The 18,402-nt window shown below is 38.5% G+C and overlaps 1 protein-coding gene across 17 annotated transcripts in view; it reads left to right on the top strand.

The window, feature by feature from the left end:
• Nucleotides 1-18,402, top strand: part of DGKI (diacylglycerol kinase iota) — a 448,494-nt gene that overhangs the window by 54,682 nt on the left and 375,410 nt on the right. The window contains exon 1 of one of the 17 annotated variants that reach the window (XM_035254669.3): nucleotides 17,462-17,692. The exons of the other annotated variants lie outside the window; for them this stretch is intronic. Within the exon in view, the coding sequence (XP_035110560.1) occupies nucleotides 17,649-17,692 (44 nt within the window). The 5' untranslated portion in view covers nucleotides 17,462-17,648. Of the gene's footprint in view, nucleotides 1-17,461; nucleotides 17,693-18,402 lie in introns of those variants that run through there. 17 annotated transcript variants of the gene reach the window in all.

The raw sequence follows: 18,402 nt of genomic DNA on the forward strand, positions 1-18,402 counted from the left end.
ACAAAAGAATTTCCTGTTGCTATTGAGTCGTGCTTTTGTTTCTCAAAATCAGCACTCAACTCAGTGCTTATTTGTAATAGATGCTTAATAAATGTTTAATGAATGTATAAAGAAGAAATAAAATGTCCCTCAATGTAGGAATGAAATATGTTGATTATAAAGTCATATTTTGCTGTTGATTTCTATTATACGTATAATCCCCCTATGGAGGATTGGGGGAAAGTGGTTATTGATTTCTCATATTCTGTTCTCCAAACTAACTTTATCCCTAGCTCATCCTCTTTCTCTCTTTGTCCACGCCCATCCTAAGGGATTTCCATCTCTATACTCATGATTCCTGGAAACCAGCTCTCCCTGTCTATGTTTCACAGCAGGTGCTCAGTAATATTTGTGTTAATTGTTAAACCAGCGTATCCTGGACCTATGGCTCATGCCTCAGAGCAGTGTTCTCACGGAAAAAGGCACTCTCTTTTCTCAGCTGTATATAATTCAGTCCTTTTCAGTTTCATCCTTTCTGAATGGCCAGTGAGATGTTTGATACAACCAACTTAATGAGTTGTGGCTAAACTGCTTTATTTTATGTGGCTGAAATGTATTCAACTGCACATGTGTGCAGAAGCCTTAATCTCTAGACATTTCATGATAATTTGACAGCATAATTGAAGTGAGGGGGAGAGGATTTTTTCACCCACTGCTAAAACAAAATATTCTCTGAAGCAAATGTCAGGAACTTCTTCCACCACTGTCACCGTGTGACAATGAGTTAGGGAATGGAATTGAAGTCATTATCTAGTATCTCTTTCCAAAGAGCTAAAAGTTTTTTCTGTTCATTATCAGAGCATCTCTCCAACAGAATAGAGATGTTTCCATATACAGCTACAGCTGATTTTCATACTTGAGAAATCTTACAGGATCTTAGAAATTTTAAGAGATATAGCTCTACTTTGAAAACATCTGTAGAAACCTGAAGTTCAGCTCTTCTGATTGCCTTGGGTCCTTTTATTTAAAGTTGGCTTGCCTTTTGTCATGAAACAAACCTTTTCTTTAGTGTTTAATAACAGTGAGTCTTTTGGAGAAGATATGCTACAAAGATTTTGAGCAGGGGTAGAGAATCTTCCTATGTTAGGACCACAGACCCACCAAAATGATTCATCAGGCACATTTGAGAAGGTGTAACCTAATTTAGGTCACTTGCAAGAGAATGCAAAAATCATTAAATAAGTATTCTTCGACTTCAGATTATGGCCAATTGAGGAAGATGAGGGAAGAGATATAGGGGGAGAAATAGAGTGGATAAGAAGGAAAGAGAAAAACAGGAGGGGTAGACACATAACACACAGAAATCAAGAGGGATAGAGGGGAGGAGGTTTGTGAGTTCTGAGGCGAGAGTTACTGAGGTGTGGTGCTTGTCACATGCCATTGCTCACTTGGGCTGGTTTCCTTGCTAATGAGTTGCTTAAGCCTTGCTCATGTCCTTTGGACTGTAGCAACACTGACCCCAGGGGTTCCTCTCTGAGAGAACAGAGAAAATTAAGCGAAGGGCTGAAAGTTGCCTAATCCTTTGCGGAGAATACGACTAACATTAATTGAATTCTTATTCTGTGGGAAGTGCTTTATATAGGTCATTAAATTTAATCTTCACCAAATCTAACAGCCACTATTACACCCATTTTCCAGGTGATAAAACAGTCATTAAGTGCTTTGTCAGGTAACATCACAGTTAGCAGGAGGAGGTGGGATTCCTGCCGCCATCCTCTGAGACCTGCTCTTTCTGTTTCAGCAGCTGCATCCACGTCCCCTTTTAGAACTTAAAGAAATTTCAGAAAATAATCCAAGTTTGCAAACTGGTCTCAGACTGATAATAATTTGCTTTATTGATTAATGCATGGTTGGGCTCCACGCCAGGCATCTGAGAGTCTCATCCATTTAAAGTAGAGCAGCAGCCAGTTGGTTGGAAGTATTGTACCTACCCTTCTTTGACAGATGGCTTTCTATTTGGCTTCTGAAATTCTATAATAAAGAATTTCACAGTTTCTCACAGTAGCTTATTGCAGTTATATCCAGAGTTAGTCTCTGGATGATGAGTACATTGATCCCTTTTCTCTGGCTTTGAATGTTGCATACTGTCATGGGCCTGGGCAAAAGACAGTGGTTCCTCTGTGTGTGTGTGTGTGTAATACACAGTGGTTCCTGTGTGTGTGTGTAATACATAGTGGTTCCTGTGTGTGTGTGTGTGTGTAATACATACTGGTTCCTCTGTGTGTGTGTGTATGTGTGTGTGTAATACACAGTGGTTCGTGTGTGTGTGTGTGTGTGTAATACATAGTGGTTCCTGTGTGTGTGTGTGTATAATACATAGTGGTTCCTGTGTGTGTGTGTGTAATACACAGTGGTTCCTGTGTGTGTGTGTGTAATACATAGTGGTTCCTGTGTGTGTGTGTGTGTGTGTGTGTAATACATAGTGGTTCCTGTGTGTGTGTGTGTGTGTGTAATACATACTGGTTCCTGTGTGTGTGTATATGTGTGTGTAATACATAGTGGTTCCTGTGTGTGTGTGTGTAATACACAGTGGTTCCTGTGTGTGTGTGTGTGTGTGTGTGTGTATGTGTGTGCGTAATACATAGAATCTGTGAACACAGCCATGCTTATTCATTTATGCATTATCTGTGGCTACTTTTATGTTACAATGACAGAGTGGAGTAGTTGTGACCGAGACTAAGTGGTCTGCAAAGGCTAAAATTTTTATTTTCTGGTTCTTTATGGAATAAGTTTGCAATCCTTGCTATAGATTAACATATCAACTAGAGAATTCTTGAAAAGAACAGAGTATGAATATAGAAAACTATGATATTACCTAGGTAATAGTATTATGAGGATCTACTACAGATAATATTTTCCAAGTGGCCCTTGTTGTGTTTGGGTGAATACAAAGAGGAGGTTCTCTTACTTATATGTTGAAAGAACGCCTTGGAATGAGGATGCAGAGTTTCTGATAGGAATGTTGCTTGTGTATCAAAGTATAGAGTTGTGCTTCTCTGTTCTGACTGTGGTTCTTGTCCAGGCAAGTTTGGAAATTGTGACTCCTTGAAACCATGCAGGCAGCCAAGTGTTCCAGCTGCTGTTTTGTGTTTTTTTCTCCTTCATTTAAAAATATACTTTGTGGAATGTGTTTTTCACGGCTCTCTAAATATTCTGTTTTGAAACATTTAATTACCCATGTTATTTATATGGAAAGGTTTGATAATGTTTCTATGGGATTCTGTTATTTATTTCTTTTGCTAAATTTTATCTTATATTAGGGGAAGGGCTGAGGTTGGTTACTATGGCAACGTTCTCAAAACTGCAACAATCCCATTACGGATGCTAAAACTATAGTCATTCCAGTGGGAGGGTAGAATGAGGAGTGGGTGGTAGTCTTTTTATTTTTATTTTATTTTCTTAAAAAAAACCTCTCTCACTTCCAAATCTTTTGCATTCATTTATTTTAAGCTTTGCAGCTTAGGGTACTAAAATGAGAAACAAAAAGTAAAAAAGAGTGCCATGTCTCTCTCTCTATTAAATTTCTGTAGTCCTTTATCAGCTCCTTTTGTGGGGATACCCAGTTTTCTGTCTGCTCTTTTATTTGCTTATGCATTCAATTATTCCCCAAACTTTTATTGAGGCCTGTACTATGGATGAATAAGAATCCTTATTCTCATTTCTCCTTTTACATTATCAATTCTTTGAATCCATTAAGTCACTTCATGGTAATTCATTTAAACAACTACTTATTGAGCAACTTGCTTTGTATCAAGAATCATACTGGCATAAGAAGATAAAAAGAAAAAAAGGGCTTTTGTTGAAGATTAATGTTTTGTTTTGTTGGGCAGCACAGGGAAGGGCACATAGTAAAACACAGAGATGGCTGAAATAAAATTTGAGCAATGCTTACACAGAGGTACTTAATCCACTTAATTCCCCAGCCTAGAAAGCATAGAAAAGATGGCAGGGAGGTGACCTTTGGGTTATTAGATAGGCATTTTGTGGTTAGGGCCTAGATGTGTGTTTATATGTCAGGGGACAGAGGTGTGTGTGTGTGTGTGTGTGTGTGTGTGTGTGTGTGTGTGTATTTCTGGGTGTGGGTAGATAGGGCATTCAACCAATCTAGACCAACAAGAATAGAGACAGGGAGGTGAGGAGCCCTTGGCCATGAGCTGGAGACCTTAGAAAACATATGGATGAGTAGTAGAAGAACAGTCTGGAGACATAGCCATCAAGAGAAGTTGTCTGGGAGGTTGGATTTGGACAATGGAACCATTGAAAAGTTCAGAAGGAGGAGCAACTTGAGTGTTCCACTTGAGAATTGGAAGACAGTGAAGGGAAGGGAAGGGGGAAGATGGGATTGGGAAGAAGTATGGAGACTTGTAAAAATGAAAAGATTCACCTTGGGACATGGTGCATTTTAGATGAACCCTGTCAAGTTGGACTGTCTAATAGGCAGCTGGAAATATGGCTCCAGAACTGACAAGAAGTGTGGATGGGAGCCAGGGATCTGTACACAATCAGAGAAGGCTTTGTAGGGGGAGCAGGAACTTGAAGAGAAATTACACATTATTGTATCCCTAATATGCTGTCTCACTTTTAGTAAAATATTAATTGTTTCTAAAAAGTAGATTCTGAAGTATTGATGTGACCAATTTTTTTAATTTTTAATTTTTTTATTTCAACAGTTTTTTTAGGGAACAGGTGGTGTTTGTTTACATGAATACGTTCTTGTGATGATTTCTGAGGTTTTAGTGCACCATCACTTGAGCAGTGTATGCTACACCCAAAGTGTAGTCTTTTATTCATTGCTGCCCTTGACATTTTCCCCGAGTTCCCAAAGTCCAATGTGTCATTCTTATGCTTTTGTGTCCTCATAGCATAATAGTGTCCAGTTCTATCCAGGTTGCTGCAAATGCCATTATTTCATTCCTTTTCATGGCTGAGTAGTATTCCATCTGTATATATGTACCACATTTTCTTTATCCACTCATTGATGAGCATTTGGGCTGGTTCCATAGTTTTGCAATTGCAAATTGTGCTTCTTAAACATGTGTGTGTAAGTATCTTTTTCATATAATGAATTCTTTTCTTCTGAGTAGATACCTAGTAGTGGGATTGCTGGATCAAATCCTAATATGATGCCTTAGGATTGTTTTTTTCTAGTTCTGTGAAGAATGATGGTGGAATTTTGATGGGAATTGCATCCTTTCTTTTAGTTCTTAAGGAAGAACTAAAAGTAGATCTATTGTTTTAAGGAAGTAGATCTTTAAGGAAGAACTAAAAGTACATCTACTGTTTTCCATAGTGGCTGTATTAATTTACATTTCCACCAACAGTGTAAAAATGTTCCCTTTTCACTACATCCATGCCAACATCTATTTTTTTTTTATTTTTGATTATGACCATTCTTGCAGGAGTAAGGTGGTATCACATTGTGATTTTGATTTGCACTTCCCTGATAATTAGTGATATTGAGCATTTTTTCATATGCTTGTTGGTCATTTGTATGTCTTTTTTTTGAGAATTGTCTGTTCATGTCATTAGCCCATTTATTGATGGGATTGTTTTTTTTCTTGCTGTTCTATTTGAGTTATTTGTAGATTCTGGATATTAGTCATTTGTCAGATGTATAGATGGTAAAGATTTTTTCCCATTCTGTGGGTTGTCTGTTAAATTTTCTAATTTTTCTTTTACTGTTCAGAAGATTTTTAGTTTAATTAAGTGCTGTCTGTTTATCTTGGTTTGGTTGCATTTGCTTTTGAGTTCTTGGTCGTGAAGTCTTTGCCTAAGCCAATATCTAGAAGAGGTTTTTCCAGTGTTGTCTTCTATAATCTATGGTTTCAGGTCTTAGATTTAAGTATTTGACCTATCTCGAATTGATTTTTGTATAAGGTGAGAGATGAGGATCCAATTTCATTCTTCTACATGTGGCTTGCCAATTATCCCAGCACCATTTTTGGAATAGGGTGTCCTTTCCCCACTTTATGTTTTTTTTTCTTTGACTTTGTCGAAGATCAGTTTGGCTGTATTTGGCTTTATTTCTTGGTTCTCTATTCTGTTCCTTTGGTCTATGCACTAATTTTTATACCAGTACCATGCTGTTTTAGTAACTATGGCCTTACAGTATAGTCTGGAGTTGGGTAATGTATGCCTCCAGATTTGTTCTTTTTGCTGAGTCTTGCTTTGGTTATGCAGACTGTTTTATGGTTCCATATGAATTTTAGGATTGTTTTTCTAGTTCTGTGAAGAATGATAGTGGTATTTTGATGGGAATTGCATTGAATTTATAGATTGCTTTTCGCAGTATGGCCATTTTTTACGATATTGAGTCTACCTGCCCATGAGCATGGGATGTGTTTCCATTTGCTGTGACATCTATGATTTCTTTCAGCAGTGTTTTGTAGTTTTCCTTGTAGAGGTCTTTCACTTTCTTGGTTATGTATATTCCTAAGTATTTCATTTTTTTGCAGGTAATAGGAAAGGGATAGAGTTCTTGATTTGATTCTCAATTTGGTCACTGTTGGTGTATAGCAGAGCTACTGATTTGTGTATGTAAATTTTGTATCCTGAAACTTTGCTGAATTCATTTACCAGTTCTTGGAGCTTTTTGGATGAGTCTTTAGGGTTTCCTGAGTATATCATCATCAGCAGCACACAGCAATAGTTTGGCTTCCTCTTTACCAATATGGATGCCCTTTATTTCTTTCTCTTGTCTGATTGCTCTAGCTAGAACTGCTAGTACTGTGTTTAATACAAGTGGTGAAAGAGGGCATTCTTGTTTTGTTCCAGTTCTCAGGGGGAATGCTTTCAAATTTTCCTTTCCCTATTCAGTATAATGTAGGTGGTGGGTTTGTCATAGATGGTTTTTATTTTTATTTTTATTTATTTATTTTTTTTGAGATGGAGTTTTGCTCTTGTTAAAGAGCATGGCTGTGGTTTCAATTTCTCCATGGCTGGAGTGCAATGGCACGATCTTGGCTCACCGCAACCTCCGCCTCCTGGGTTCAGGCAATTCTCCTGCCTCAGCCTCCTGAGTAGCTGGGATTACAGGCACATGCCACCATGTCCAGCTAATTTTTTTTGTATTTTTAGTAGAGACGGGGTTTCACCATGTTACCAGGATGGTCTCGATCTCTTGAACTTCTGATCCACCCACCTCGGCCTCCCAAAGTGCTGGGATTACAGGCGTGAGCCACCGCGCCTGGTGATGGTTTTTATTATTACCTGAAGTTATGTCCCTTCTATGCTGATTTTGCTGAGGGTTTTAATCATAAAGAGAGGCTGGACTTTGTCAAATGCTTTCTCTGCATCTATTGAGATGATCATGTGATTTTGTTTTCAGTTCTGTTATGGTGTATCACATTTATTGACTCATATATGTTAAACCATCCCTGCAACCCTGGTATGAAGCACACTTGATCATGGTGGATTATGTTTTTGATATGCTGTTGGATTTGATTCACTAGTATTTTGTTGGGAATTTTTACATCTATGTTGATCAAGGTATAGGTCTATAGTTTTATGTTTTTGTTATGTCCTTCCCTGCTTTGGGTATTACGATGATACTGGCTCCATATACTGATTTAGGGAGGATTCCCTCTTTCTCTATCTTATGGAATAGTGTCAATAGGATTGGTACTAGTTTTCTTTGAATGTCTGATAGAATTCAGCTCTGAATTTGTCTGGTCCTGGACTTTCTTTGTTGGCAGTTTTTAAGTTACTATTTCAGTCTTGCTGCCTGTTATTGGTCTGTTCAGAGATTCTACATCTTCCTGGTTTAATCTAGGATGGTTGTATATTTTCAGGAATTTATCCTGAAATTTATCTCCTCTAGGTTTTCTAGTTTGTGCATGTAAAGGTGTTCATAGTAGCCTTGTATTTCCATGGTATCCGTTGTAATGTCTCCCATTTTGTTTCAAATTGAGCTTATTTGGATCTTCTCACTTCTTTCCTTGGTTAATCTCACTAAGGGTCTATCAATTTTATTTATATTTTCAAAGAAACAGCTTTTTGTTTCATTTGTCTTTTGTATTTTTGTTGTTGTTGTGGTTTCAATTTCATTTAGTTCTGCTCTGATCTTTGTTATTTCTTTTCTCCTGCTGGGTTTGAGTTTTGATTGTTCTTGTTTCTCCAGTTCTGAGAGGTGTGACCTTAAATATTCTATTTGTGCTCTTTCAGACTTTTTGATACAGGCATTTAATGCTATGAACTTTCCTCTTAGCACTGCTTTTGCTGTATCCCAGAGGTTTTTGACAGGTTGTGTTACTATTATCATTCAGTTCAAAGAATTTTTAAATTTCCATCTTGATTTGTTTACCTAATGCATTCAGAAGCAAGTTAATTAATTTCCATGTGTTTTTATGGTTTTGAGGGGTTCTTTTGGAGTTGATTTCCAGTTTCATTCTGCTGTGTTCTGAGAGAGTACTTGATATAATTTCTATTTTCTTAAATTTACCAAGACTTGTTTGTGGCCTATCTTGGAGAATGTTCCATATGCTGATGAATAGAATATATATTCTACAGTTATTGAGTAGAATGTTCTATAAGTATCTGTTAAGTTCATTTGTTGTAGAGTATAGTTTAAATCCATGGTTTCTTTGTTCACTTTCTTTCTTGATGACCTGCCTAGTGCGGTCAGTGGAGTATTAAAGTCCACCACTGCTATTGTATTGCCATTCTATCTCATTTCTTAGGTCTAGTAGTAATTGTTTTATAAATTTGGGATTTCCAGTGTTAGGTGCATGTGCATTTAAAATTGTGCTATTTTTCTGTTGGACTAGTGTTTTTATCATTATACAATGTCCCTCTTTGTCTTTAACTGCTGTCACTTGATAGTTTGTTTTGCCTGCTATAGGAATAGTTACTACTGCTGGTTTTTAGTGTGCAGTTGTATGGAATATCTTTTTCCCCACCTTTACCTCAAGTTTATGTGAGTCCTTATGTGTTAGAAACTTGGTTGGTGAATTCTTATTCATTCTGCCATTCTGTATCTTTTAAGTGAAGCATTTAGGCCATTTACATTCAATGTTAGTATTGAGATGTGAAATACTATTCTATTCATCATGCTATTTGTTGCCTGAATACCTTGTGTTTTTTTCATTGTGTTACTGTTTTATAGGTCCTGTGAGATTTATGATTTAAGGAGGTTGTATTTTGGTGTCTTTTGAGAATTTGTTTCAAGATTTAGAGCTCCTTTTAGCAATTCTTGTAGTGCTGACTAGGAAGTGGCAAATTATCTCAGCGTTTGTTTGTCTGGAAAAGTTTGTACCTTTCCTTCATTTATGAAGCTTAGTTTTGCTGGATACAAAATTCTTGCCTGGTAACTATTTTGTTTAAGGAGGCTAAAAGTAGGACTCCAATCCCTTCCAGCTTATAGGATTTCTGCTGAGAAACCTGCTGTTAATCTGATAGGTTCTTCTTTATAGGTTACCTGATGCTTTTGCCTCATAGCTCTTAAGACTCTTTTCTTTGTCTTGACTTTAGATAACCTGACAACTATGTGCCTAGACAATGAGCTTTTCATGATGGATTTCCCAGGTGTTCTTTGAGCTTCATGTATTTGAATGTCTAGATCTCTAGCTGGAAAGTTTTCCTCTGTTATTTCCTCAAATATGTTTTCCAAACTTTTAGATTTCTCTTATTCCTCAGGAACACCAATTATTCTTAGGTTTTTTTTTTTGTTTTTTTTTTTTTGAGATGGAGTTTCGCTCTTTTCACCCAGGCTGGAGTGCGATGGCGTGATCTCGGCTCACCGCAACCTCCACCTCCTGGGTTCAAGCAATTCTCCTGCCTCAGCCTCCTGAGTAGCTGGAATTACAGGCATGTGCCACCGTGTCCAGCTAATTTTTTATATTTTTAGTAGAGACAGGGGTTTCACCATGTTGACCAGAATGGTCCCAATCTCTTGACCTCATGATCTACCCACCTCAGCCTCCCAAAGTGCTGGCATTACAGGCATGAGCCACCGCGCCCGGCCCGGTTTGTTTTTTTAACATAGTCTCAAACTTCTTGGAGGCTTTGTTCATTTTTTAAAATTCTTTTTTCTTTGTCTTTGACATCTTGGGTTAATTTGAAAGCCTTGTCTTCAAGCTTTGAAGTTCTTTCTTTTGCTTGTTTGATTCTGTTGCTGAGACTTTCCAATGCATTTTGCATTCCTCTGTGTGTCCTTGATTTCCAGAAGTTGTGATGTTTCTTATTTATGCAATCTATTTCATTGAAGAATTTTCCTTTCATGTCCAGTATTATGTTTTTGATTTCTTTTAGTTTGACTACACCTTTCTCTGGTACCTCCTTGATTAGCTTAATAATTGACCTTCTGAATTCTTTTTTTGGCAATTCAGAGATTTTTTCTTGGTTTGGATCCATTGCTGGTGAGCTGGTCTGATTTTGGGGGTGTGAAAGAATGTTGTTTTATCATATTACCAGAATTGTTTTTCTGGTTCCTTCTCATTTGGGTAGACTATGTCAAAGGGAAGATCTGGGCTTCAAGGGCTGCTGTTTAGATTCTTTTGTCCCATGGAGTGCTCCCTTGATGTGATGTTCTCCCCTTTTCCCTAGGAATGGGGTTTCCTGAGAGCTGAACTGTAGTGATTGTTTTGTTGGCCACCAAGTGGAGCTACACAGCTCTGGGCTGGTACTGGGGAGTGTCTGCAATGAGTCCTGTGAGGTGAACCATCTTTAGGTCTTTCACTTGTAGATACCAGCACCTGCTCCAGTGGAGGTGATAGAGAAATGAAGTGGACTCTGTGAGAGTCCTTGGTTGTGTTTTTGTTTAGTGTGCTGGTTTTGTGTTTGTTGGCCTTCAGCCAGCAGGTGACACTTTCAAGAGTGCATCAGCTGTGGGCCTATAGGGAGGATGCAAACTTGCCCCAGGGACACCTGGCTAGTATTCAGGTTTCTCAGGTGGTGGACAGGGACATAGAGCTCCCAAGAAATTATGACCTTTGTCTTTGTCTACCAGTGCAGGTAGAGAAATACCACCAGGTCAGGACAGGGCTAGGCATGTCTTAGCTCAGTGAGCCCTTGGGGCAGAGTTCACTGTGGCTGCTGTGGGAGATTGGGGTGTGGTTCCCAGGCCAATGGAGTTATGTTCCCAGGGAGGTTATGACTGCCTCTGCTGAGCCATAGAGGTTGTCAGGGATATGGGGGAAAGCCGGCAGTCACAGACCTCACCCAGCTTCCATGCAGCCTGCAGTCCTAATGACTTCTCACTCCCATTGTGCCCTCACCACCAGCACTGAGTCTATTTCCAGGCAGCCAGTGACCAGGGCTGAGAACCTGTCTCAGATCATGAGCCTCCCCATTGAGAAAGTAAGCAGACTCACAGTTTTTTGGTGTCTCACGGAGCCTGCAGAGGTTATCTAGTTCCTTCAAAGGGGGTCTTTGGATTCTCTCAGCTTTCCTGGTATGTTCCTATAGTAGTTCTTGGAGCAAAAGTTCATGATGCGAGTCTCCATACACTGCTCTGTCTGTCCCAGCAGGAGCTGCAAACTAGTCTGGCCTCCTATCCACTATCTTAATTGATAGCTGTGACCAAAATATTTAGAGACATTTTGACAGATTGAGGATTCACTGCTATTATTAAAATATAGCACTTGGGATGACCATGCTCAGCTCATAGTATGCCATCATCAAACAGCGTTGCTCTCTCCCTCCATTTATTCTTTAAACCTGCACAGTGGGGCATGTCCTTTCCTGGTAATTCCAGTCACTCTTAGGCGATAATTAAAAAAAAAAAAATCATTCAGGTTAAAACACCAGATAATTCAGTACCTGAAACATCCAGCATCACATGATAGCAAAAACACTGGACTTGATTTAGAATTGCGCTTTCTTCCCTCCTCCAGCGTGGGCCCACCCCAGCCCTGCAGTCAGGGAAGGAGAGTGGACAGCTTCCCTTTTTCTCCTCAGCATTCCTTCACCCCTTCTCTTCTCTCGGCTAGCCTCAGTCTCAGACCCCACTAAGTTGGGTTGAGAGAGAGGAGGAGGGAGGAAATATAAGAGAAACAGTAAAGTGCTTACTTTACTGCTGATGAATTGTTGGTCTAGTTTCAGTGCTTTCTGAGTCTAGCAGATATGTAAGTTGACTTCTCTGTGGAGTTCCTTTGTGTATTCTTTGCACAAAAAGAATACCCTCCCCCCGTTGCTGAGGATCTCGTATTTGTAGTTCTCTGAGACATAAACAATGTATTGCTACTGGGGGTCACCTTTCCTGACCCTTAGGTTCTTGGCCACACCTCCAACTAATTTCTGCTATGTCTTTTGGGTAGTACCTGAACAATGCTGATATGGCTGTCTCTGGTGCATAGCCCACGCCTCGTTCATGGGAGACAACCAAGCATCCTTTGCTTCTGCAAACTCTGGGAGTGTGACCATGTCTCCTAGATCCACCAACAAAACAGCCAGCAAGCCTAGATGCTATCATATCTAGATGTCAGATGGGATTCAGATACAAATCTACTTGTCTCCCAAACTGCATGAACTGCTGAGGACAGATGCGAAGCCCTCTGTCTGCCTCTTTAAAGGCCCTCTCTCTTGACTTGAGTTGAAGCAGAAAGCAAGACTAACCACTGACTCTCCTTGGTTGAGGGGGAGTGGACTCTCGGCACATCAATAGCTTCCTTGAAAAATCCCTGCAAAAATGTCCAATTATTGATCCTTTTAAGGAATGATTAGTTTTATAAACATTTTATAACTTTTATTGGTAAATTTTGCAAGGAGTCTAGCTCTTTTAAAAAAATCATTTCTTGATGCTGCAAAGAAAATATTCACTGAAACATCACATTACACAAGCATCGTTTTTCTACCCTCATTAAAAAAAAAACCTTTTCCAACTAGTTGCAGAAAGAATTCTGTTACATGGTTATAGGATTGGCTGCATCCAGGGACAGATTGAATGGATGACAAAGTGAAACCACGCTTTCTTTATGAAGGTCGTATTTTCACCTTCCTTAGACTTCCTTTCTTTTCCAGGGTGCCCTTAGATGAGGAGCTGTGCATCTAACAGGAATTGCTTATAGTGACTGATTTCCTCTATGCTCATGACTCCCAAATCTGTCTTTGTAGCCCAGACCTCTTTCTGAGATGCAAATCCGTATATCTGAGAGTTTACTGTAGTTCTCTGATCAAAGTATTACAAGCTTAATTCACATCATCATTACTCTAAATCTCATTCCTCATTCTGAATATCTGTATACCTTTATGTAATTTCTCTTTAGTGTTAATAAATGGTACTTAGAAACCCTTAGTTGTTTAAATCAGAAACCTGGGAGTCATCTACAGATTCTTAAGCTCTTGTCAACCATGCCATGTTAGCAATCTGGTGATGTTTATGGCCGTCTTTAAAAATAGTATTGGTAAGTATACAGGACTGCTATGAAAACCAGTGACATGGAAAAACAGTTCTGTTATGAATGACTTGGAATCCATGAATTATCTTCTTTCTCATCTCTCACATTGATTCAGCATATCATTCACAGATCATCTCCTGAACAGCAGTCAGACTCATTTTATTTTCTCTGTCTTTACTAATACTTTCTTACTGCAGTCCTTCATCATCTCTCACCGAATGACTGCAGTTTCATTTTAAAACACAACTTATACTGCTAATTTCAAATATAGACAAAGGACACAAAATAGTGTAATGCACCCCCATGTTGCTATTACCTAGCTTTGCATTTCCACTCCCCCTTTATGATAATGATGAATTTATAGACTTTAAGTAAAACTTATAAACTGTCTTAGTCTGTTTTGTGCAGCTACAACATGGTACCCAGACTGGGTAATTCTTTTTTTTTTTTGAAATGGAGTTTTGCTCTTGTTACCCAGGCTGCAGTGCAATGGTGCGATCTCGGCTCACCGCAACCTCTGCCTCCTGGGTTCAGGCAATTCTCCTGCCTCAGCCTCCTGAGTAGCTGGGATTACAGGCACGCGCCACCATGCCCAGCTAATTTTTTGTATTTTTAGTAGAGACGAGGGTTTCACCATGTTGACCAGGATGGTCTTGATCTCTTGACCTCGTGATCCACCCACGTCAGCCTCCCAAAGTGCTGGGATTACAGACTTGAGCCACCACGCCCGGCCCAGACTGGGTAATTCTTTTGTCAAATGTCTGTTCAAGTTTTACTTTTCACTATTTTTAATTGTTTAAAAATGTTTATTAGTAGTTGCAGGACTTAAAAAAATTCTGGATACAAATAGTTTATCAGACTCATGGTTGGTAATTTTTTTTTCCAGTCTAAAGCATGCCTATTAATTTTCTTAAGGTGATTTTTGTAAGCAAAATTTTTTGATTTTTAAAAATGATATTGTTTTCTATGTCTTTCTGAGAAATCTTTACTTGTCTGCAAGTCACGAAGATCTTCTGTTTTCTTCTAAAAATTTTATATGTTAGCTTTCACACTTAGATCTGTGATTCATCTTGAATTAATTTTTATGCTGTAAGATAGAGGTTGAGGTTCATTTTTTTCCATATGGACATCTAGCTGTTCCAGCATAATTTGTTGAAATGACTCTCTTTGCTTTATTGAATTTCTTTGGTGACTTTTTCAAAAGTCAATTGACAATAGACTTGAACCATTCCTGGACTCTCTATTCTGTTCTGTTAATCTATTTTTCTATCTTTATGGCAGTACCACGCTGTAGGTTTAAAGTCAATTTCAAGTCATGTGGTATAAGTTCTCCATCATTTTTCTGTTTTCAAGATTAAGTATTCTGGATTCTTTACATTTCCAAATAAATTTTAGAATTAACATGTCAATTTTTATTTTCAAAAGCTCTGCTGTAGTTATGATTGGGATTTTATTAACTTAGAAGATTAACTTTTATGTATAGTTTTTTTTCAGCCAGTGATTTGGGAGAGAGAAGATTTATTTGCAGATTTTAGGGCTCACTGCCTTCATGACTTCTCCCTATTCAACATATTCCCCCTAACTTTCTGCAGTTTTGCCTTCCCTTAAGTTATCTGATATCTTGATCAAGTAAGGAAACTGAGGCTTTACACAGCCCCAGCCATGTGCAAATTGGGAGTGCTCACAGGCAAATATTTACAAACTTGCAAATTTTATTTATTGTACTTTGTCTTTTAATGGTGATCTCTGCTTCAGATTTTGCCTAACCATGATCACTTTGTAGTGCCTTTGAGTCTTTTTTTTTTTTTAATTGTCCAGATCTAAAAATTGTACCTGTGGAACAATCGTTCTGACCTAGCTGCTTTGCTGTTAACAGAAGACAGAGCACTTCCTTCTTGCCTTCTCTTTGATCTCCCTCTAACGCACCTGCCCATTGTCCCCCAACTAATCCTTTCAAAAAAGCAACTGGAGCAAACCATGTTCTGGTTGAAAGCCCATCAATGACTCTTCATTGCTTTCTCTCTGCTCTCTTACTCTTTTTTAGATTCCTCCTCACTTATCCCATGCACTCTCTGGCCTATTGAACCATCTGGCATTCTCTAGACATACCCTTCCCTTAAAAGTCTCCCCATTTTGGGCTTATATCATGCCCCTGACTAAAATGCCTCTATGTTCTTTGTAGTTCGGCTGACTCCTAGTCCTTCAAAAGTCAGTTCAAAGCACCAACTAATTGGGGAAAATGTCTGGGCTTTATTGAAGTGGGCTACTCATACTTTCATATTTTCCTATTTTCTTTTATATTTTAGTATCACAAAGGTCATCAACTTGTATTTAGCCTTTTTAAAAGGCCTTTTCTTACAATTTATTATCTCATTACTCTTCCTTTTCTCTTGTATTTTGCTTCTTCTTCTCCATTCTACTTTTGCTTTGAGCCTCTTCCACGTAAACCTGCCCCCTTAAATATCTGTCATTTATCCCAAGGGCTTTCTCCTATTGTCATTCTTTAAGACACTGATAATCCGCTTCTTCCATTAAATTGTCCTGTACCAATCATAGATGGTTGATTGCATGGTTTTATGAAATAGATAATATAAAATAAAAACTGAAGTTTCTTCTTTAAGGACACCTGCCCCCAATACACCTCTTCCCCCACCCTCAGAGGTAACCATACATAACCATTTTCTGTGTTGTGTATCCTTCTATATTTTTTCTAAGCATCTATGAATAAACACATACACATAGTAAGACGATGATAAAAATGTTTAACCACTGCATGGTAATATAAAACTTAGCACTGAAAAATATGTTCCATTCTTTAAGCAGGCCAAACTCTATGTAATTGCCTACCAGGTGATCTATGTTAGAAGCTAAATCATTTATCAAACTAGTCCAATAATTTTCAAAGCTTTTATTGATTTTTAATGGGTATGATCTTTTTTTTTTTTGATGTAGCTGTCGGTAGCTAAGTGATGGCCTTGTATCAACCGTGATTTGAAACACGGAAACACATCAATCTATTCCTCTGATTCACTCATTGCATTGTACTGCCACTTGCTTCTTTTATTTAAGAATATGCTTTTGATATCTCTCCCTGTGAGAATATAATAAATCTACTTTACTGTATCTAATGATAGGATAGTATTCATAACATGGATATAAGTGTATTTAGCAAGTTCCCTACTGTTTAAATGTTTCTACTGTTTTGGTATTACACATAATGTTGCTAAAACATTCTCTTACATCTTTGTCTGCTTCAGTAAATACTGTTGTAAGATAGACTTATAGATGAGGAATTGTCAGTTCAGAGTAGATGTGCCAATCAACAATTTGCCCACTTATCAGTAACACTACACACATCGTGTGAGCACATGCACCAACATACATATTATCACCTGAAAATATAAATACAGATGCAAACACAGGTGAGCACTTCATTAATTCTAAAATTCATTTGAGAATTTGGCACCATGAAGGTATATAGCCACATACCCTCAGGTAGGCAAGACAGGGGAATGGCAGAGGTACCTCGGTAGAAAGTAGAGGAGAAGAAGAAGGGCTGGTGGTCCAGCGAAGTCAGTTTCCTTGTATGGAATGAGTGCCTGCCTATCAAATTTTGAAACAACTTTTTAATTGTCATCGTTGTTTTGTTGTGGTCCTCCTAAGAATATTTTGCATTTTTCTAAGTTAAAGATCATAGCTTCATGACTTAATCTTTGGACTGGTTTTCCCCACTTATATGAGAAGAACTAATGATGCCCTGTGGAGCATACCTTTTCAGGACTCAAGGAGTCTAAAAAAAAAGAAAAGAAAAATGAGTCAGAACTTCTGCCTGTGAGTCTGAGTCAGCTTAGTGTGTTAAAAAAAATAAAAAAGAAAAGAAAAAAAAAAGCCGTGTGAGAAGACCTGCCTGGAAAAACTGCTGAATGGAAAGACTTGTGAGCAGCTTATAGATATTGAGGCAGATGAAGAATTTTCATGTCTTTTCAGAAATGGTTAGCAGCCACTCATAACAGTCCTGTGACGTCACAGAAATCTTGACTCCTGCTTGTCCTTCTCATTCTCCTTTAAGCCCTTCCCTCCTCCTTTTCATATAGGACCTGAGCACAAGAGGGGCAGGAAGAGAAAAGGGCTGCTCACAGGAGGACAGAAGGCAGGGTGTAGCTGTTACTCTACCTGGCGGGCCATGTTTCGCCACAAATCAGGTGGTCTTTTTGGAGGAGATGGCACTCAGTAAGGGAGGCTTCTTGAGTGCTTGACTACCGCTAGCAACTCAGAATGTGGGACCGCTGGAAGGAAAAACACCCCTGGATGGGGCGAAGGTTGAGTTCAATTTTATTTTTTACTTGGTGTGTGTGTTGGGGGAGGGTAACGGGAAATGTGGGTGTTGCAGACACATTAATACAAGGAGAATAGTGGATGCAACTTTATTATCCTCATTCACATAAAGGTGGACATTTTAATTTTTTTACAGTCGGGGAAAATAACCTTCTGAGTTGATTTAGTATAGTGGAAATTGCATGGAAATGTTTGGTTTCCTCTGTTTTCACAAACATGTAACCTTCTAAGAAAATCTCTCTTTGACCTATTTCAAAGTTCGTTTTTTTAAGCAGTTTGGAAAATAGGAGCTAACATGAATTGCCCCTTTTCCAACAGTGAAAATGTTTTTAATGTACCTTTTCATGTTGCTGTAATTATGACCATAAGTTCTTTTTTATTCAATCTTGAGTCTGTTAGATTTTAAAATTTTAAAACCACCGGCCAAATTAGTCACCCAGGAAATATTACAAGGGACCCAGTTAAGTAAGTTTAAGTGACTGAAAAACTTTGGTGACATCTCATTGATGCACACTTGCTTGTTTGTGAACCTCAGAAGTATTACCATACATAATATCTATGGATTTAGATATATGATTTTCCTCACCTTGTAGACATCTGCCTTGTTATAATAGAAGGAACACGGATATAGAGTCAGGCAGCCTTGGATTTGAATCACTTTACTACTTCTGTGGCCCTCAGCAGGCTCTATAGC

Source organism: Callithrix jacchus, chromosome 11, assembly GCF_049354715.1.
Source record: "Callithrix jacchus isolate 240 chromosome 11, calJac240_pri, whole genome shotgun sequence".
Taxonomy (NCBI): Eukaryota; Metazoa; Chordata; class Mammalia; order Primates; family Cebidae; genus Callithrix; species Callithrix jacchus.